This window comes from Panthera tigris, chromosome B4 (genome assembly GCF_018350195.1).
Source record: "Panthera tigris isolate Pti1 chromosome B4, P.tigris_Pti1_mat1.1, whole genome shotgun sequence".
NCBI classification, from domain to species: Eukaryota; Metazoa; Chordata; class Mammalia; order Carnivora; family Felidae; genus Panthera; species Panthera tigris.
This window is the reverse complement of record NC_056666.1, coordinates 120,688,866-120,710,260: the sequence shown is the minus strand read 5'-3', so window position 1 is coordinate 120,710,260 and position 21,395 is coordinate 120,688,866. Positions and strand designations below refer to the sequence as shown.

Genomic DNA, 21,395 nt, shown 5'->3' with positions numbered 1-21,395 from the left:
CCAATTCCTCTTTCCTCTCTGTGTTAAGTGTGACACACACGCATGCACACACCTGTGGTTAAAAATATCTATTAAGGAACACGCTATATTTTCAAACAGCAAACATACCTCTAAAGCCTTCCTCTTTTTCCGGAGTGCCCTTTTCTCATTAGCCTGTTTCTGTACAGAGGCAAAAGCTAAGGAGAAGCTCTCAAGCCCAACCAGCTTTTTGAGTAATTCTATGATTTCCTGCGATAGATTCTTCAGCAGAGGATCTGATCACACACAGAGTAATAATTAGTCATATAGGAAAGGACATATTTAACATCTATAAAATCAAGAACATGCAAAATTCAACCCCCTGTGGAATCATCACTTTTATTACCTGAACATTAAACACTGATCTAAAACCAGCCTCTGTGTTTCTGAGATGTGAAAAAAGGAAGTGTTGGGTAGGACACTTCCCAGCCACCACCACTCATCTGGGAGGCACTAAGAGTATCACAGACTCCATGAAGCCCACTTACCAGTGGAATCCTGGCTCAGAAGACACTAATTTGAGAAGCTGACAGAAACATTTTGGGTTACTTTATTAACCTGCTCAACTCTGCAGATGGGAAAGGTAAATATTTCTCTATGCCCCTTCTAATTCATGGGTCACAGATGCTTAGTTCTGGCCACAGCTTTTTTTTTTTTTGGTTGTGGGGGGAGGTTAAGACTCCTGAGAAACTGACAAAAATCTTTGCTTTCCCACCCTTCCCTACCTTCTGTCTCCCAAATACACATAACCCACATATTTTTGTATTCAATTTCAGGGCAGCTGTTCTACATTACAAAGTTTTCTTTGAATATTTCTTGAAGATAAGGACTAGGTCTTTTCTCCAATGTTGAACCCCCAGTACCTGGCAAATATTAGATGCTCAATAAATGCTGAATAATGAGAACCAAAGTGGACCTGGCCTTGACCATTGCTTTTTCCTCTCTGAGAGGAAGGAAATGTATAGTTCCTGCTTTGATACTCACTTGTTTTATTTTAAAACTTAATACCTACTTTACCTCCTCTTTCCAACCCCCATTCCCTCTTTTCCTGTCATCAAAAGAGAATTTAGGATCAGTGAGGGAAATGTACAAATAAATGCCCAGGCAAGGAAAATGACATATAGGAAAAGTAAACAATATATTTTTAAAGTATTTCATACTTTTGCCTTACAGTTCACAATAAGAGAATACCATGACATTTTATTGTTCATTATTGTCCATAGCACTATGGGGTTTAGAACCACCTCAACTTATAGTTTTCTTTGAATATTTAATCTATGCTTAGGAGTAAAACATCTTTTAGGAGAGAAACATCACTCTTAGACACGAGGAAGCACACAGAAGGCAGTCGTAGATAAAACAAAGATGCCTTACTTGTTTGCTATTGTTTTGATACCTAGCAAGTTTTCTTAAAACTCTGGCAGGGAAGGAAGATAGAAAAGAAGGAAGCATTTAGGAGAGAAGTGAGGATCTCTAATGTACAGGTATTCAGAAAACAGGTTGCAGTTACCCTGGTCTGAATAGGTGCTGTTCAGTTCTCGGAACAAAGGAGCTATGATCACTGGGAGATACGGCTTCACCTTGTCTACTCCAAGATCCATTGCCACAGCTCCAAGAAACTTAAAGATGCATGTTCTCTGAAAGTACAGATCATTCATTGTTATCTGAAGTGTTTCTTTTATTGCAGCCATATAAACAATTCAGAAAAGGTCTCTTTGGGGGCAGATATTATTGCAGTTTTTGGTTGAAGAGTTTCTAGAGATGTGGGAGGATTACTAATAACACTGAAATACTTTTTTAAAAAAAATGACTACTTTCAGGCATTCTGAACATTCACTGCACCTTTAAGGGGTTTCTAGGTGAGTAGGCAGCTTCCAGTTTTGCAATCCAGGACAACTTCTGGATCAACCACAGCAGTGTGGCTGGCTTGCTGGGCTCTTCCTTTGCCTCCTTGTTTTCTTCTTTGTCAGAGTCCATCTCCTCATCTGCACAGGACTTGCGTTTTCTTATTTTCTCTCTGGCTACACCATCTCCCAAAGCTGCTTGTTCTTCCATGTCTTCTTTTATCTCACCTTGCTTATCCTCAAAATCAGATTCCAGTAAATATAAGACTTTGGCTACAAATAACAAATTCTTAACAACCTTTAAAAAAGGAAGGGAGAGAAAGGGAGGAATTGGACTTTGATTTTGAAACAGATATGGCTCAGTAAAAAATAGGTATTCTACAATTAGGAAAAAACTCCCCCAAAACAGGTATTGCCACTATTAAACTGATGATTAATCCATTTTTTGATAATTCAGTTCTACCTTATAGTATACCCAAACCCATTTCCATGTAACTTATCTACCTGACCTAGTTCTACCTTTTAAGGTCACAAAGAATAAGTAAATAATTTCATTCTAGACTATCCATTTACATTTTTGAGAGAACTTTCATCCCTCCTCTATTAAATTTCTTCATAGAAATAACAGTTTCCACTTATTGAGCACTGATTCTATATACAGCATTCTAATTCAACTTTAAAATATCACTATTAGATACTATTATCAGGAGAGAAAATCAAGGCTCAGAGTTACTGACTCACCCAAAGGCAAAGCAAGTCGTCAGCCAAGATTGAATGGTCTTTAGAATTCAAGCCTAAGTTCTTAAACACTGAGCTCTTCCTCAAATCATGTGATCCAGATAAATAGCCCAGGGACCAATTTGAGTCTTATAATAATGGTCCCATATAGTGAGTCCCTAACTCTGACATCCATGAAATCTCTGACATAGATATTTCACATTGATTACGTGATGGAGGAAGTCAAGTTGCTTTTGAGTTCCTTTACCATCCTGGCTGCTCTGTTGGGAGCGCTGTGTGCCAAAAGTTTCCTCCAAATGTATTACTCAGAATCCCACATACTGTCCAAGGTTAGCTTGGCCATCGAGAATTCATGCCAAGATTATAATTTCCTTCTGGAAGCTTGGTCTCCCTAAAGACAGTCCCAGTTTTGGAGGCCTTTTCCCCTTGTGGCAGCCACTTCACAGTTAACTCACCGTAAGATCACAGTGAACTAAATTCCATTGATTTCTTTCATCCTGGGTTAGTACTAGTAAATCCCTTCCTGTCCCTAGTTTCCATGGTTGTATCTGTCAGCCTCTATTAAGACTGATATTTTGTGAGACACCACCTGCTATCTACCCTGGTAGGATTTCTTTGGCTTCACTTTGCTATCCACTGAATAGCTATCTATTCTTTCTCTGGCCCTGCCATATAATGAAGCATACTATATTTTCATATAAAAAGTGATGGAAATATCAGGGCTTATGGCATCCTACTTGAGATCACTCTTTGGATACAGTGTTCACCTAGCTTCTTGTGTCCCATCACTTAATCTGTATTGCCGCTCCATTGTGTCCATAATGACAAGAGTCACGAATAAGTGTCTTGCTCATACCAAGATACCACATCTGTGTATCTCATCTACCAGCCCGATGGCTTTATCAAAGGAGGAAAAAATAAAGGGAATAGACCTTACTCAAAAGTAATTTACATTTACTGCATATTTATACATGCTTCTCTATATTCACAATTTACTTACAGTTACATTTTATAGTATGAAAACAAAGTTTTTAGTGATTTATCTGCCTTCAGTTAAGGATAGACAATTCTCACACCACACTGTAACATAACTATTACTGCTTTCTCTTCAACTTCCAGGGGTAAGGGAAAGAAATTCAGTACTGTAGTTCATTATAGGGACAATGAAAATCAACCAACCAACCAACCAAAGCCCTTCAAAGCTGGTCACAACGTTGAGTAGTTAAAACTGAACATGAAAAGATTAACAGTCAGCCTCTCACTGCACCATCTGTATTGCGCATTTTAAATGAAGCCAAGAATAACCCCAACATAGACTCCAGAGTTGATTAGATTTATAACTGAACATGTATTTCAGTGTATGCCTATATTTCATTTAATTCCCCAAGCATTAAAATAGGAAAACAAACCAACAAAACCCCCCACAAATACCAAATGTAAGCCTATTCCTAGACTTGGTAGAAAAGATCCCTTCTATTAAACCAGGAGGATGACAATACTGACCTGTTCTCCTAGAGATTGATCTAAGAACTTGGAATGCAACTGATGGCAAGAGGCTAGGGAGATACTTTTCATCTGTGAAAAGAAAATGGACATTGGCAGACACTATGCAGGGTATTTCTGATTGTTTTTAAAAAGTCCAAGTAACCAACCATAATAATATAACTGAAGTGCTAGATTTTGTTCTGAATGACTTGTATAGGTCTGGAGAGGGAAGATCTCTACTTTCTACCTGCCCCAAACATTTTAGCTCAAATAAAGGGGATATTTTCAAGCTTTGGGGATATTAATAATTCCTCAGATTATTAGCAGGAAACTTTACAACAGTCCAGTATTTTCTTCCTTTTTTTCCCCCTCCATCTTCCAATCATTCACTATTTATGGAGTCTCCACTATGAGTCAGGCATTGTGTTGGGCCCTAGGAAATCAGAGATGGATGTAATGTGGTCTCTACCTAAGATTTTCATGAACATGATCTCAGTAATCAACAGGTTATGAAGGAGGCGGGATAGACAGTATTGCTCTCATTTTAATAAATCCTATTTTCCAGTGTTGATAAAGAACTTGAACCAATAATAGAAGATGAACAACAGAAGTGGACTAGACTGATAGTCTAAAAATTATCTTTGAAAAACCTTGGCCTTGAGGTTGACCCTTTCTAGTTCCCAGCACACCTACAGAAACGTGCAACAAGTTAGCTGTCAGAGTTTTTCCCAAGGGCCAACCCCCAAATAGTTACATGAACCAGAAGGAACATCTCACATAGATCACAAAGGAAAGAAAAGGTTTTAGAGAAATCTTACCTTTTGTTCAAGGTCATTTGTTAGAAATCTTATTGCTACAGGTTCTGAGAACTTCTTTTTAGTTGTTTTAGACTTCCATTTTCTAGTAAGTTCCTCTGGTTGGCAAGAGGCAAAGAGCAATCCAAAAATCTGGGCTGCAGTGAGCCACACCCAGCTGTGTGGATGTCTCAGGTGACAATGAACATAACCTAAGGGAACCAAAATGCATTTTCAGATGTCTCACAGCTTTCCCAACTCTTTGGTGGTAAATATGATTAGATTACGCATTCGCTATCTATTATGTGCTTGGATTTAGGAACCAAAGATGAACAACATCTTTTGGCTGTAACATTTACAATTTCTAAATTAGGTAATATAAATTTGTATACAGGCACATGTTTGTTCCTAATAGTTATTGAAATTGGTGGAGAGTTATCATTTATTGAGGCTTTCTGTGTGCCAGGCACAGGGCTCAGTGTGTTACATATAGACCTCACAACAGTTTCATTTAGACCTCACAACAGTTCTGTGACCTTACAACTGTCAGTTGCATTTTACAGATGAGGAAATGTTTCAGAGGGGCCAGATGAGGCACCACGCTGTAACAGGCAAAACCAGGCCTGGGCCCCAGCTTGATCTGGCCCCAAACCTTACACTCTTATGTTACATGGACACCCTCCATATATTACACTTGGAAAATACAGTAGAAAAGCCTTGTGGGTTGTAGGGAACAAGATTAAAATTCTGGATGAACCATATCATATCTGAGTTTTAGTCTATGCTGTTATACATTTCATAAACATGGCTTTACTTTTGTTCTATATGTATTGTATTTTCTAATAATCTGGCCATGTCTCTGTGGAATCATACCAGAGTAGGCCGTATAGTAATTTAGTAATTTCCATAGAATCATGAATTCTTTTAAAACAGGTGGGTACTTAAAGCATTCATTCCAATGTCTGTTTCCTATTGGCTAATCAAGATTAAGTATGTTAAATTAAAAATTCTAGGATCTTATTTGTTATTTAAAGAGCGATATACAGGGGCACCTGGGTAGATCAATTGGTTAAGTGTCCAACTTTGGCTCAGGTCAAGATCTCATGGTTCTTGACTTTGAGCCCCGTGTTGGGCTCTGTGCTGACAGCTCAGATCCTGGAACCTGCTTTGGATTCCATGTCCCCCTCTCTCTCTGTCCCTCCCCTGCTCGTGTGCTCTCTCTCAAAAATAAATATATATATTAAAAAAAAGAGTGATAGACAAAAACTTAAATGTCTCACAAGGGTTAAATGGTTTACTAAATCATGGCATATTTGCATGGTGGACTATTTACAGCTATTTTAAAAAGCTTTCTACTGAGTGTGTTATAGTATAATAATATTCTTATTTAGGTACAAACAAGATATAAGTTTATATGGAACTATGCAATCTCTGTAAAAAAAAAAACAACCTGTGTCTATATATAACAAAAAGACAGACTGGATGGAAATATATACCAAATTAACACCAAGCAGCAAGGAAGACTTTGAAAAACTTTCCTTTCTTTTACTTTCCCATAATTAATATTCCTTCTTTTACAAATGAAATGTATTACTTGTGAAATCATAAACATATTATTTTTCCTAGAAACATTTTCACTATAATCAATTTGAAAGGGTCTTTCAAATCTTTTTCTCATGGACTTTTCCCCTGACATTATAGACTTTCTAAGTATTCATACTCTAATTCCCCAAATTGGTTTTTAGTAATTCTGTCACAACTAATATGTTTGTTTTTAGATGTAAATAAAAAGGAAATACTTACTCCAGATTTTATTCAGCGTCTCGGAGGGCTTGGTAAACTGAATAATATTACATTCCTTGATGAGTTTACTAATCAGTGTAAGAAAACTAAACAGAAGGCGATCTGCAGCTTTTTCTTCAGTCTCTTCCATGATCTAAAAACAGGATGGATATAAATCCATTGAGACAACTTCAGGGCTTCTATCAGTACTACTGTTATTTTGGGTCAGTTTTTTGTTGTGGGTGCTGCCCTCTGCACTACAGGCTGATCTGCAGCATTCATGGTCTCTGCCCGCTAGATGCTAGTAGCACCCTCCACACTCCAGTTGTGACAACCACACATGTCTCCAGGTGTTGCTAAGTGTCTAGAGGGGTTGGCAGTGGGGTGGTGAAATCACCCTGCTGGAGAAACTTCGATCTTCACATACTATGGAAGATAACTTACTTTAAATCTCATTTTAAAAAAGAAGATCCAGCTACGCTGAATTCTTGCTTTCATTAAGAAACATTTTTGAACACACATGATATTTAAGCTGTTAGCTAAACCACCTTAAGTAAAACTACAAAAATTAGCACAAGTTTTATTCTCTGGCAAATTACTTACATCTTTAAAGTTTTCAGGATCAATTTCCTTTTCAATCACAGGAAGAATAGTTCCAAGTCTTCTCTCAAAAGAGACTCCTTCACTTTCCACAAACAAACCACAGATGAGGGCAGCTAGTTGCCTATTTAAGCTCTACCAAAAATAAACCACAGAAAGACAATGTTAATAACACAACTTGGTATGCCATTTCCAAATTCATAAAATGGGCATGACTCTGTCCTCAATATTTCTTTTTTTTTTTTTTTAATTTTTTTCTTAATGTTTATTCATTTTTGACAGAGAGAGAGAGAGACAGAGCATGAGCAGGGGAGGGGCAGAGAGAGAGGGAGACAAAGAATGCAAAGCAGGCTTCAGGCTCCGAGCTGTCAGCACAGAGCCAGACACAGGGCTTGACCTCACGAACTGCGAGACTGTGACCTGAGCTGAAGTCAGACACTCAACCGACTGAGCCACCCAGGCACCCCTCAATATTTCTTTATAATGCCAGAAATCAATAGAATATGGATCTTTGGTGGCTTAAAATGAAAAATATAGAGAATCTTCATACCCAAGAATAACATTAAAAAAGAACTGGAACTCATCATTACCCACATTCTCCCATTTTAAATTAAAAAAAAAAAAAAAAATCAAGATGAGCACTGAATAATATACAGAATTGTCGAGTATCAATGTCGTACACCTGAAGCTAGTAACACTGTGTGTCAATTATATTTCAATAAAAAAATTTAATTAAAAAACTGGAAGTTGCATACAATACCCCCCCATTCTAACTTTAATACATATTACAGTCAGTATTAAGATACGACACATTTATATTCCACAAACATGGGCCACTGTTGATGGTGGCAAGTCAGCAAGTGGATATAATCACTGACAAACATTACATTTCATTAACTGAATACGCAAAACTGAAAACAAAGATATTCATCATTGGGGACTGGTTAGATACATTCGATACATTCATATAGCAGTGTCATTGGCTGACAGTCATGTAGTGGGACTACAGGTAATTTTTATGTTACTCTCTATAACTTATATTTCCTGAAGTTTTACTATAAGAATATATATATATATATATTTAAAATTTTATTTCCAATATAGTTAACATACAGTTAGTTTCAGGTGTACAATATAGTGATTCAACAATTCTATACATTATTCAGTGCTCATCATAAGGATACTCTTTAATCCCTATCACCTACTTAACCCATCCCCCCCACCCAGCAAGAGTACATTAACATAATCTACTACAAAAATAAAATTTGGGAAAAATTCAACAATGTTTAAGATGTATTCTTATTTAAAGTGAATACCAAAAGCTAAGACTTTTCATTGAAATTTGACTAAAAGCAACCTTAACCTTTTTTGCTCCAAACCAGGTGGTAACCATATCAAAGAGCCAATCTTTTTTCTCAAGGTTGATTTTACTGAGTAAAGATTTGATTGTCATGGATGCCATCTTCTTGCACATGGCAGAATCATCGTTCACCATCATTAGACAAAGAGGAATAAAGAACATTCCACAGTTCTCATGGAGTAGTCCCTAGAAGAAAACAGGCAGTTAAGAGCACACTCAGACTGGAATTCTTATACATGCCCAAACAAGGGAGGCTCCCTGTGGGCCCCCAGGGCTCAAGGGGAACATAGCTACAGTCTGTGATTCAAGGTACCTGAGGGAATGTGTCAAAGAGATAGGAGATCATTTCCAAGGCAGACTCTCTCCCGGTCTCATGTTCATAACTAAGGCAAGAACATTAGATAGACTTGTTAGTATCTTTTCAATTACCAATAATTGTTTTTAAAATTTTTAAACATTGTTTTAAGGTGTCAGTCTGTTTCTTAAAAAGTAGAAAAAAATATCCATGTTCCCAATTTTAATACTTATGTAAATCTATCACGCTACTATTCAGCTTTAAATGTGATTCTGTTAGATTTTTACCATTCTCCTTAAATAGACTCTTAATGAAAATCAGTGGTCAGACCGAATTCGAAAAGCAACTTACACCAACTGTCACATGAAGCCATGTACACTGTTTGATAATCAAGTCAGTGATTCAAATGATAACACCCTCAGATGTTTAGATTTTGTCATTTTCCAGACAGGTGCCACAATAAAATGAGAGGAAACTACTCTTCTGCCCCTATGTAGTTTATGGCTTAAACTTACTTGAGTTGAGCAAGCATGAATTCCAAGTTTGGTCTCAATTTGTCACCCAGGGGATAGTCAAGAATATATTTCAGAAAAACCTAGGAACAGAAGTCACATAGATGATTATTTGGGTCCTATCTCTCCAGGATTTCTGCTTCCTAACCTGCTGATACACTGTTCAGTTACAAAGACCTTTCAGAAGACTGATCAATCCTCCTGAGTCAACTGCACGCTTTCCTTTCTTCTCCTACTTCACTTACTCAGGTCCTGCCCCAAGTGCCTGATTAAAAGTCCTAGCCTACCACTGGCATGGTTGTTTTGGGCTCCAGATCTAAGCTCACGTGTTGGAAGCTCCTCTCTTCCATAGGTAGTGTGGTATGGTGGACTGAGTACGGACTGTGGTTCACCCCTGTATTTCCCCTTGAATAAGAATGACAACGATGATTGATATTAATACAGATAATACTAATTCATTTATTAATTATACGTCAATTAATTCTATATGCCAAGCACTGTGATAAGTGTTCCTCAGTTAACTGTCATCACTTTCTTGGAAAGTAGGGGATATTATCCCCATTTTACAGATGAAGAGAATGAAGTTGGCACAGAGAGGTGAGTAACATGCTCAGGTGACAGTGCCAGAATTCCATGCCTGGTTTATCTTCTTTCAAACCATTGTACTAATTTATTAATAAAAGTAATTAATAAAATAATATAAGTATTTATACATAAGCTATTATATATCAATAGCTTTCTGCTACTGGAATAAAGCCCTAAATAAATCTTTAACAAGTACACGAGGTCTTGCCTGACCTGGCTCCCTTCCCCACCTCACTTAACCTTCATTTATCTCCTCTAATAAGTGAGGCCCTTACCTACCTCAAGGCTTCCTTAGGCATTGGCTGCTCCCTTCACCTGGAAAACTAAGCCTTTTTCTTCCTTCACATTTCTGCTGACAAGCCAATCCTCAGGAGAGCCCTTCCTGATTCTAACACCAGGGTGGTCCTCAACCTGATCATATGTTCTTATCATCTACTCTTCCATATTTTGTCAATTCTAAGAAGCAGTTTTTCACATTTTAACAGATCTGAAATTGGGATGTATCTTAAAATTGATGGCATCTTACCACTGTGTCATAGTGTTTTCTTTCTTTGAAGTATATAAATAAAGGTATGTCTTATAAATAATGAAATATGACAGTGCTTTCTCCCTCCTGGCACTTAGGATGCCTGTAATTAAATACCTGTGGAACTTTTGCTTTGTGCCTGTGTACTTTAAAATTTCACTCTCTGACAGGGACTATAAAAATTTTGTTGACTGCTTTGCCAGCAGCACCTGGCACATAGTAATATGCATAATAAGTAGTTGATGACTGGACCAATGGATGGAAATATTTGGTGCAGGCTATCATGCTACAGAAGGAAAATATACATCTTTATCCATTTGAAACATTCCACATATGATGGGTTATTCTCAAAATGCTCTTTGTTAACTGAAATGCCCTTAAGGCAGAGCAGACATGCTTCTCATACTTGGTAAGTAAATGGGTTCTTGAGTCTCAGAATAAAGCAACAACGTGACACAAAATTATCTTCAGAATTCAGTCAATGTTGACATCTGTCTATCTAAATATGGAACAGAGAAGACAGGACCCAACACTTGCTATGGGAATAAGGCCTCTTCTCTACAAACCTGTCTGCATTGGACTCTGACAGGTTCACTTTGTGCAGAAATTGCCAACTTGGATACTTTCCGCATGACATCATCGATTTCTGGGACTAACAACTTCCTTGATAAAATGGCCTAAAATAAAAAAGGAAGACATCTCATTTCATGTTCTACTGCAGATGGTTGTAAGCTGATGCACTGTTAAAGCAGTCATAGGCAATTTTCAAAAATAATGAAAGTAACCTTCAAGAGAAAAAAAACATACACTTAAAAATGGTTAAAATAGTGACTTTTGTTTTATGTATTTTATAATTAAAAAAAGAAAAAAGCTCCACAAAGTCCAATACAGTAAATACAAGCATTTTTTAAACTTTCCTCTACTTTTATAGAACGCTCTGGAAGTGTTAATTGAATTCATGTTCAAACATTTTAATAAGTAGGTATGTTAGATTACCATTAATCCATCAAAATCATCACAATGTTTATAAATTAATTTTGGAAATCCACAGCTAGTCAAAATACTTTGTTCCACATTATTCTAAGTATCTAATCTGAGGCACATAAACTGTAAAATCCAACATTCTGGTGATACCATACCTTCAGAAGACCAAATGCAGTGGCCTGTCTTGAAGTATCATAAATGTCTTCTTCAGCATATGCTAGTAGAACTTGAAGCTGCTTTTCAGTTATCTGGTAAGACTTCACTTTCTTCACAACTATGGTCACACACTGTAAATTAAACTAGTCAGGTTAATAGCCAGGACATCCCACGAATGAAAAATCAGTGAAATGGTAAGGCCTTAATACAACATCAATGCTTTTTCACACAGGATACCAACCCTCTGGCCTTAGCAAATTAATCTGGAAAAAATTCTGAACAGGACCAAAGGACAATGAGGAAACCTAAGTTTGATGTTAAACCTGGTCCTGGCTCTTTCGAAGTATAACTAAAAACACCTCACCTTGAAACAATTTACCACCAGGTGGAAGTTCTGGCCCCTGGCAGCTCCAAGTTTTGCATAGTCCTTCAGCAACAGGAAGAGGTGTTTTGTCAGCTGTTCTGCTTTTGTTTCTATGGAAGGCAGAGGGAACCTCAAGACCCAGATCAGGCACTGTAAAGCACCTGTGATCACCTGAAAAACAAAACCAACCAATTTATGTAGTGATCAAACCCAACAGTCAAGCGCCTGAGGCTGTGTAGACTCTATAAGCAATCAAGTTGAAAAATGAAATACTCTGCTCAGCTCACTCTAGAAGAACCGTATACCAAAAGCATAAGAAGAGAGGGAGATTTCCTATTCCCTGTGGTAGAACTTACTGCTTCTCTAAGGCACATAAAGGTGATGCAAGTAAATAAGAAAGAGTGCACCATATTCTTAACCTATATGAGTCAATGACTGGAAGAACTGGCCAATTTATTTATTTTCAATGTTTTTATTTTTTATTTTTGAGAGAGAGAGCAGGGGAGAGGCAGAAAGAGAGGGAGAGAGAGGATCCCAAGCAGGTTTTGCACTGTCAGCACAGAGCCCAATGTGGGGCTCAAACTCATGAACTGTAATATCATGACCTGAGCTGAAATCAAGAGTCAGATGCTTAACCGACTGAGTCACCCAGGCATCCTGAATTGGCCAATTTCAGCAACTTTTTTTTGTGTCTGGAAAGATACATTATAAATGACTTTTCTATTTTCTAGAATGGTACTTTAATCCATTCTAAGCAACTGTATACAAGGCACTCTAAAAATCAGAATTACAAAGATAAAGAGAACACCGTCCCTCTATTTAAAGAGCAGACAGCTGGCTAAGAAATTAAGCATGAGAACAATACACTACAATTTAATATAGTTAAGTGCTGTGCAAAAGATATGAAAAAAGTGTGCTGGGACCAAGCGATGACATGAGAATCCTTGACCTCCAGCTCAAACCTTAGAGACTGCTGAGATCAGTTACTTCACCTAGTTCAGCTGTGCCTAATAGACCCACACTGCTCTGGTTGCTGTAAGGTCTTCTTGGGCTGGATTAGAGATGAAGCCATAGAGGAAAGGTCTCTGGAGTCACAAAGGCCAGGGCTTATAATCCCAGCTCTGCAGTTTATTACCTATTCAACTACAGAGATGTTACTTAACTTCCTGGCACCTTCACTATAAGACAGGCAGTCAGGAAACGGGAGATGTGTCGGCTCTGGAGTCTGACGGACTGCTATCCTAGATCTGTGATCTAGGCCAAGTCAGCTGATAGCCTACTTTTCTCACTGATAAAACAGAAGCATTAATAATATGTGCTTCATAGGTTGTTATGAGGATTCACACCAGTGAGGGCAGTAGTGACAAGGATGATGGAGATGATCAGTGCTGACATGGTGACACCATTACTCAGCCTCATGATGTTGCAAGGACCCAATGAAATAAGTATAATGTATCTACCAGAGCCTGTAAAACTGTTGAAGGCTATCCAAATATATGGTTGGAAAGCAACGTAATGTAGGGAACAGAAGTAGTTCACAGTATCATAAAGCCACTTAAAAATTCCATCATCTTGTGAAGTACAAGCCTAAAAGTTCTGGGTATTTTGTGCAACACAGTTCTCATGAAGGAACAGAAGCTCACCTTCACATCCATGGAAACCAGGCAGTCTATGAGGAGAGAGACAAAAGGATCCAACATTTCCAGAACAGGTTCACTTGAAGACTTGATCTTGGAAGTCTTTAGACTCAGATGTAGCAGCTAAAAGATTCAAAAAGATATTTCATACCAGTTGCCCATAAGACCAAATGAGTTAGGTAAAGGTAAAATGATTTTGAGAGAAACATGAAACATTAAGATGCTTCCATTTGAAGCAACAAAAATTCTGAAGGAATGGTAAAGGGCCTGGGGGACTCTCAGTAAGTGAAGAAGGTGGGAGTTCACTGTGCACTGAGATGCTGAGTTCATTTACCAAATGATTACTCAGGATTTACTTTGATTTGAGGCACTGGGTTGGCACACGGGGCACAGCAATGATCAAGATGAACATGGTTCCTGCCTGATGGATCTTAACCAGGAAGAGAGACTCTAGCAAATAATTAACTGTAAATGCAGTGTGCTTTGGGAGTTCTGTGGGGACCCTGGTAAAGGGAGGAGCCCGTGGTGAAGTCCTGGAGTGACAGAGTGTGGAGACTATGAAACTGACGGGAAGCCAGTGTGGCTGAGCTGTGTGTTGCGAATGGTACAATACAAGGTTTGGCCCGTGTAGCCCAGATGAAAGACCAGGCTCTCAAGAAAAATGGGAGCCAATGAAGGTAATAAAAACAAAATAAAACGATCAGATTTGTGTTTTTAGACGCTTACATCTTTAAAAAAAATTCAAAATAATTTAGAGATGCCCATGGGCAAATCAAAGTGAACCCATAATAAATGTTAGGTCAGAATCATTAATCCTGAGACCATTATATCATCAAAGTAAGTACTAGAAGAGAGAAATGGTAAATGACCAATGCACCTTTAAAAAAATGGCCCAGGGGCACCTGGGCGGCTCAACTGATTACGTGTCCAACTCTCGATCTTGGCTCAGGTCATGTACTCATGGTTCATGGGATTGAGCCCCACATCAGGTTCTACGCTGACAGTGTGGAGCCTGCTTGGGATTCTCTCTCTCCCTCTCTCTCCGCCCCTCCCCTGCTCACGCTCTCTTTCCCTCTCAAACTAAATAAACAAACAAACAAAAAAAATAGCCTGTAATTTATTTCTGATAAGGCATTTACAGTGGGAATGAGCAGAGGACTGCAAGGCACACTCACTGTGGGCAGCAAATCACACTTTAAGGGTTAATTCTTACCCGAAGTCCAGACTCAATAAATATGTGCATGTTGGTTTTCCTGCTCACAACAGCTTTCTGCCCACCTCGAACTGGAGTTGGGGGGAGCAGAAGACAGCTCTGGGGTGGCAGACGTGGATCCAGTGCAGGGGCTGCTGGGTTTCTGTCAATCACAAAGGAAAAACAGGGGCAAGAACACTGTATGCTGCACTCTAAGTCACGTGACCCTGTCTGGTGACTGGAGTCCAGCACTAAGTAGTATGCTATTCACTGTGGGCTTTTTTTCTCCTTCAACCATGAGAAAAAGATTATTAGGTTGTTGATCAAGGCTGTAGAACAACCCCAAAAACAGAAATCAGATTGATGAACACACGTTTAAATTAAGATGAACAGTAAAAGGACACTCCCTTGATGTTTGAAAACAAATGCCAAGGAGTTTCTTTTAGAACACAAAAGCAAAATCCAAAGGAGGTATTTTAAAACCTTTTCAGGTCTAGATATCTATTTAATCAGAAGAAAAGCTATGTATTTAAAATCTATCCTAACTTTGATTCAATAAATAACATAACTGGCTGCTGTCACAGCTAACTTACTCATTTATCAGAAAATCATCTCATGCTGAGATTTATCACCTGGAAGGGCTTTAGCCCAAACACCACAAAGGAGAACTGTCTCATAACTCAGATATATATAGCATATATTATACAAGTATGTAATTGTATATGTATTAATTATGTATATAATTATATGTACACATAAATAATTGTACATGTATTATAAATTATCTAATTGTATAATATATGTGAACATGCATATGCAGTAAAACCTTGGTTTGTAAGCATAATTCATTCTGGAAAACATGCTTGTAACCCGAAGCATTTGTATATCAAAGTAAATTTCAAGAACCGTTGGCTCAGTTGTGATCATGTGATATATGGCATCAGGTACTACTTATATTGCAAGACATCACTCTTTTATCAAGTTAAAATTTATTAGAAATGTTTGCTTGTCTTGCAGAACAAGTTACTCGCAATCCAAGGTTTTACTCTGTGTGTGTGTGTGTGTGTGTGTGTGTGTGTGTGTGTGTGCTTTAACTAAGGTAAATTATTAAATTAACCCACTTAAGAGTAAACGAAAACTGAATGGCTTATCAGAAGCAAGCACCCAAGGATAGTTGTTTTTTTTTTTTCTTTCAAACTTACTTTTCTTTCTCTGTTAACAGGGGAAGATTTTCACTGACCAACCCATAACTGAGCAATAGTATGGATTCTGCCGTCATTTCTTGATTTACAATTAATCCTGCTATGATTCGGCGCAAGGTTTCATGAACTTTCCGGGCCAGTTTTAAACTCGTGGTATTTTGTAAGATCTAAAGGCAAACATAAATGTCATGTTGAGATAACACAGAACTGCCTTTTTGTTTGTTGTGATGGTAGTTTTTAAAAAATACATTTCATTTTTAATATAGGTTTTTTTTTTCTAATTAAAAAGAAACATCCTTAATAAAATTTCAAACAGAGCATACAAAGTAACATTTACACATACTGTCAATCCCAGAGACAACCACTATCAGCATCATGTATGTCTCTGGATTTCTCTGTGCTCTCTGTTGGTGAGACCTCAGGGCACAGGACTGGAGACATGATGTGATACATGGACGACATCAACCCTGTAAGTGCATCATAGGCAAGCACATGCACATATACAACATTAACAAAATGCAGTCAGTACTCATCTGAAACCATGCTAACAGTGCTGTGATGGCCAAGCCTCAGGGTTTGATATTAGTCATTAGGCCGAATCATAGGAACTAAATGGGAATCTAGGACCATCAACAAAACCCTCAGCACTTTATAAATATTCCTTTGCACAGGACACGGTATTAATAACTTGTAACTATCTTGGAGCGACTTGATAATATACATGGAAAATACATGTGCTGTGTTAATTCTTTTTCATCCTCAAAACATACCTAACATTCTCAGGTTTAGATAAGATTAATGCATTGTAGAAAAAATTACGGAGTTATTCTGACACCAAAACATTTGGAATTAAGGTTAATTCATGTCATTAAATAGTGTTTTGCTCTAGTTTTTGTGCATAAAATTATAATAAAGTGAATTAATAACATTTGTTGAGTGTTCACCCCTACATTAGGCACAGAGAACATTATGAAGGTAAGTAAACTACAGTCCCTGCCCGACAGGAGCAGAATGAAAACAGTGCAAAGAATGTAAGCTTTGGATCAGAAAGATCTACAAGTAACGTTTTACTTTCCTCCTTAATCATGACCCTTCTACCTTTTGTTGAGCCTACATTTTCTTATCTGTAAGATGAAAGTACCATTGATCTCAGAGTGGTTGTGCAGATTAGAAGAGATCATGAAACACGATGCTGAGAACATAATATATGTTCAACAGATGTCACTTTTCTCCCTCTTGGCAATCTGGGAGCAGCAATCTGTCTTCAAAAGCTATGTTCTTAGCTGCTGACTTGAGCCAACTATAAAATTCACTTGAATTTCAATTTTTTGTTTCTGCATCACATGGTTTACATCCGGGAATCTGGTTCTTAGTTTAGAATGCCACCTAGGGCTGCCAGCTAGTGGCCATGTGGTATCCATGCCCTTCATACCAAATGAAATCCTGGTGGTCAAGTGAAGCATTACTGCATGGGTTGTTTTAAGAACTCATGATGCTGTAATGTGGGGATCTCCTGTACTGCATTCAAGTCCTTACCTCTTTTAATGGAAGGATAAGTTTTGTAACCTGATCTTTCCCTACAAACTTGCCCAGGATTTCATAAGAATCATAACTCTTGCTTCTTCGTGCCTCCATGACTTTGGAGAGGATCTGCTTCACTTCCTTCTCTTCAGCAATGGCACCAAACAACTCATGGTTAAAAATCTTTAAAAGAAAAAAGCCAAATGGCAATTATGTGTAATCAGCAAGATATGTCAACATAAGCAGTCTCTGATACATCCAGATCAGAGGAAAACAAGTTGGGCAGGACTGAAATTAGATGGCAGGAATTTCTATTAGATTTCACTTTTTCAAGGCAGTTCAGGGACCAATTACTGAAAGACAAGCAAATACCGCAACACCTGAAGGTTTTTACTAAGGGGAAATAAAAGAGTGCTATATAGATTTACATATATGATTGTATAATATAAGAGACAGGTACTTACTTCCTCTTGGATATTACCGAAGAGTAGCCTCATTTCCCTTTAAAAAACTGATGATATTTGTAACTTATCAAAACTGATGTGTTTAATTCAAAATGTTTAAATACGTACATTTTTTAATGAATGAACAAAGGCAGTATGGCGAATTTAGTCTCTTCCTAATCTCACCCCCCAAATTATCACATGATCAATTTTAAAAGCTGATGGTTATTAAAATTTTCACTACTGTACGTAAAGCTCTGGTGCACATATTTTTATATAAACCCCAGACTAAATACATCTCAGATTCTTAAAAGTGGTCGATATTTTTGCTTATTTTAAAGCTCCTGATACACAACATCAACTTTCTTCCCAGAAAGGTTATACCAAAACTCATGACCTACTAGCAATGGTAGAGAGTCCACCTCACTTCACCTGAGTCAGCTTTTTAAACTTCTGCTAATCTAAGAGATGAGATAGTACATCATTTTCATTTTTACAGGTTATAAATATTTCGTATTTTGTGAGCCGATTTTCTGTGTCCATTGCCCAGTTAAGAAAATGACACTCGTTTTTTCTAAATCTTACCTCAATCATTATATCTAAACAGGAGTCCAAATCCCCAACTTGTAGCTTGTTGGTGAGGCCTTGCAGCAACATATAAACAGTGTAAGTCAGCACATGGACCTAAAATGAAATGCACAGTAAGAATATGAATGCTTAAGAATACCATAGTAGAAAAAAAATAAGATCTAAGAAGTACTGCAGAGAGCGCTCAGAGTTTCCATAATTACTGTAGGGAGTTTTGACAAATGACACATACTTCTATTACCATCTAAAAGACTTTAACCTGGCACAAAAACAGACACATAGACCAATGGAATAGAATAGAAACCCCAGAACTAGACCCACAAACGTATGGCCAACTAATCTTTGACAAAGCAGGAAAGAACATCCAATGGAAAAAAGACAGTCTCTTTAACAAATGGTGCTGGGAGAACTGGACAGCAACATGCAGAAGGTTGAAACTAGACCACTTTCTCACACCATTCACAAAAATAAACTCAAAATGGATAAAGGACCTGAATGTGAGACAGGAAACCATCAAAACCCTAAAGGAAAAAGCAGGAAAAGACCTCTCTGACCTCAGCCGTAGCAATTTCTTACTTGACACATCCCCAAAGGCAAGGGAATTAAAAGCAAAAATGAACTACTGGGACCTTATGAAGATAAAAAGCTTCTGCACAGCAAAGGAAACAACCAACAAAACGGGAAAAGATATTTGCAAATGACATATTGGACAAAGGGCTAGTATCCAGAATCTATAAAGAGCTCACCAAACTCCACACCCGAAAAACAAATAACCCAGTGAAGAAATGGGCAGAAAACATGAATAGACACTTCTCTAAAGAAGACATCCAGATGGCCAACAGGCACATGAAAAGATGCTCAACGTCGCTCCTCATCAGGGAAATACAAATCAAAACCACACTCAGATATCACCTCACACCGGTCAGAGTGGCCAAAATGAACAAATCAGGAGACTATAGATCCTGGCGAGGATGTGAAGAAACGGGAACCCTCTTGCACTGTTGGTGGGAATGCAAATTGGTGCAGCCACTCTGAAAAACAGTGTGGAGGTTCCTCAAAAAATTAAAAATAGACCTACCCTATGACCCAGCAATAGCACTGCTAGGAATTTACCCAAGGGCTACAGGAGTACTGATGCATAGGGGCACTTGTACCCCAATGTTTGTAGCAGCACTCTCAACAATAGCCAAATTATGGAAAGAGCCTAAATGTCCATCAACTGATGAATGGATAAAGAAATTGTGGTTTATATACACAATGGAGTACTACGTGGCAATGAGAAAGAGTGAAATATGGCCCTTTGTAGCAACGTGGATGGAACTGGAGAGTGTGATGCTAAGTGAAATAAGCCATACAGAGAAAGACAGATACCATATGGTTTCACTCTTATGTGGATCCTGAGAAACTTAACAGAAACCCATGGGGGAGGAGAAGGAAAAAAAAAAAGAGGTTAGAGTGGGAGAGAGCCAAAGCATAAGAGACTCTTAAAAACTGAGAACTGAGGGTTGATGAGGGGTGGGAGGGCGGGGAGGGTGGGTGATGGGTATTGAGGAGGACACCTTTTGGGATGAGCACTGGGTGTTGTATGGAAACCAATTTGACAATAAACTTCATATATTGAAAAAATAAATAAATAAATAAATAAATAAAAGATTTTAACCAAATGATCACTTTGTACAAAAGATGCTCAGAAACGTATCACCAAGCTTGGCGTGTACTACTGTGACTAAACCAGGTCACTGATTTATTTTATTTTATTTTTATTTTATTTCATGTTTATTTATTTATTTTGGGGGGGGGAAGGGAGGGAGGGAACAAGCTGGGGGGGGGCAGAGAGAGAGCGAGAAAGAGAAAACTCCAAACAGACTCCACACTGTCAGTACAGAGCTCAATGCAGGGCTCAAACTCATGAAATCATAACCTGAGCTGAATGAAGTTGGCCGCTTAATCGACTGAGCCACCTAGGCACCTCCAGGCCATTGATTTATAAAGAAAAGGCATAAGAGTCTTGAACTTTAAAAACCAACCTGTGAATTAAAGAGCTTGCCAATGTTGGGTGCAATCAAAGCTGTTATGAAGGAAATAGACAAGTTTTTGCTCTTCACAGTAACCATAGCTAATAACATTCCTAAGAGCTTACTATGGGCTAGTAAAATTATTGTATTAATACCTCACATGTATTAAATCATTTAATTCTTGCTCGCTGTATCCATGGTATAAGGTGCTGTATTTATCAGCACTTTTCAGGTGAGAAAGCTGAGGCACAGAGAGATCAAGTAACTTGCCCCAGGTTGCATGGGTAGGCAGTGGTAGAGTCAGGATTTGAAACCACAGAGCTGGTGTCACAGCCCCGGCTCTGCATCACTACACTATGTTGCCTCTCAAGCTTTCTGCGTTCTTTATACTGCTTCTAGTGTTACAAATTATCACAGGGAACACCAGATAATGATCATAGGCTAAAGAAACATAATTAGTTGTCAATACACAGATTGGATTTTACTTTTTTTAAGTAATCTCTACAGTGAATGTGGGGCTCAAATTCACAACTCCAAGATCAAAAGTCACACACTCTAACGACTGAGCTAGCCTGGCGCCCCAGTTGGTTGAGCATCCGACTTTGGCTCAGGCCATGATCTTGCAGTTCCTGAGTTCGAGCCCCGTGTCGGGCTCTGTGCTGACACCTCAGAGCCTGGAGCCTGCTTCGGATTCTGTGACTCCCTCTCTTTCTGCCCCTCCCTTGCCTGCGCTCTGTCTCTCTCTCAAAAATGA

The 21,395-nt window shown here is 38.2% G+C and overlaps 2 protein-coding genes across 3 annotated transcripts in view; one reads left to right on the top strand and one right to left on the bottom strand.

Moving 5' to 3' along the window:
* The window catches only part of ARL1 (ADP ribosylation factor like GTPase 1), a 32,658-nt gene extending 16,380 nt beyond the window's left edge, over positions 1-16,278 (top strand). The window contains exon 7 of the transcript XR_006220179.1: positions 16,095-16,278. The gene's annotated coding sequence lies outside the window, so the exon portion shown is untranslated. The remainder of the gene's footprint in view (positions 1-16,094) is intronic.
* UTP20 (UTP20 small subunit processome component) overlaps positions 1-21,395 on the bottom strand; it is a 108,620-nt gene that overhangs the window by 505 nt on the left and 86,720 nt on the right. For both annotated transcript variants that reach the window (XM_042993011.1, XM_007085664.3), the window contains exons 44-61: positions 18,624-18,722; positions 17,611-17,778; positions 16,075-16,241; positions 14,894-15,035; positions 13,687-13,803; positions 12,044-12,214; positions 11,679-11,810; positions 11,106-11,216; positions 9,432-9,511; positions 8,935-9,004; positions 8,625-8,807; positions 7,265-7,396; positions 6,683-6,815; positions 4,904-5,091; positions 4,104-4,175; positions 1,861-2,160; positions 1,529-1,655; positions 109-254 (exon numbers count right to left, since the gene is read on the bottom strand). In XM_042993011.1, the coding sequence (XP_042848945.1) occupies positions 109-254; positions 1,529-1,655; positions 1,861-2,160; positions 4,104-4,175; positions 4,904-5,091; positions 6,683-6,815; positions 7,265-7,396; positions 8,625-8,807; positions 8,935-9,004; positions 9,432-9,511; positions 11,106-11,216; positions 11,679-11,810; positions 12,044-12,214; positions 13,687-13,803; positions 14,894-15,035; positions 16,075-16,241; positions 17,611-17,778; positions 18,624-18,722 (2,538 nt within the window). The remainder of the gene's footprint in view (positions 1-108; positions 255-1,528; positions 1,656-1,860; positions 2,161-4,103; positions 4,176-4,903; positions 5,092-6,682; positions 6,816-7,264; positions 7,397-8,624; positions 8,808-8,934; positions 9,005-9,431; positions 9,512-11,105; positions 11,217-11,678; positions 11,811-12,043; positions 12,215-13,686; positions 13,804-14,893; positions 15,036-16,074; positions 16,242-17,610; positions 17,779-18,623; positions 18,723-21,395) is intronic.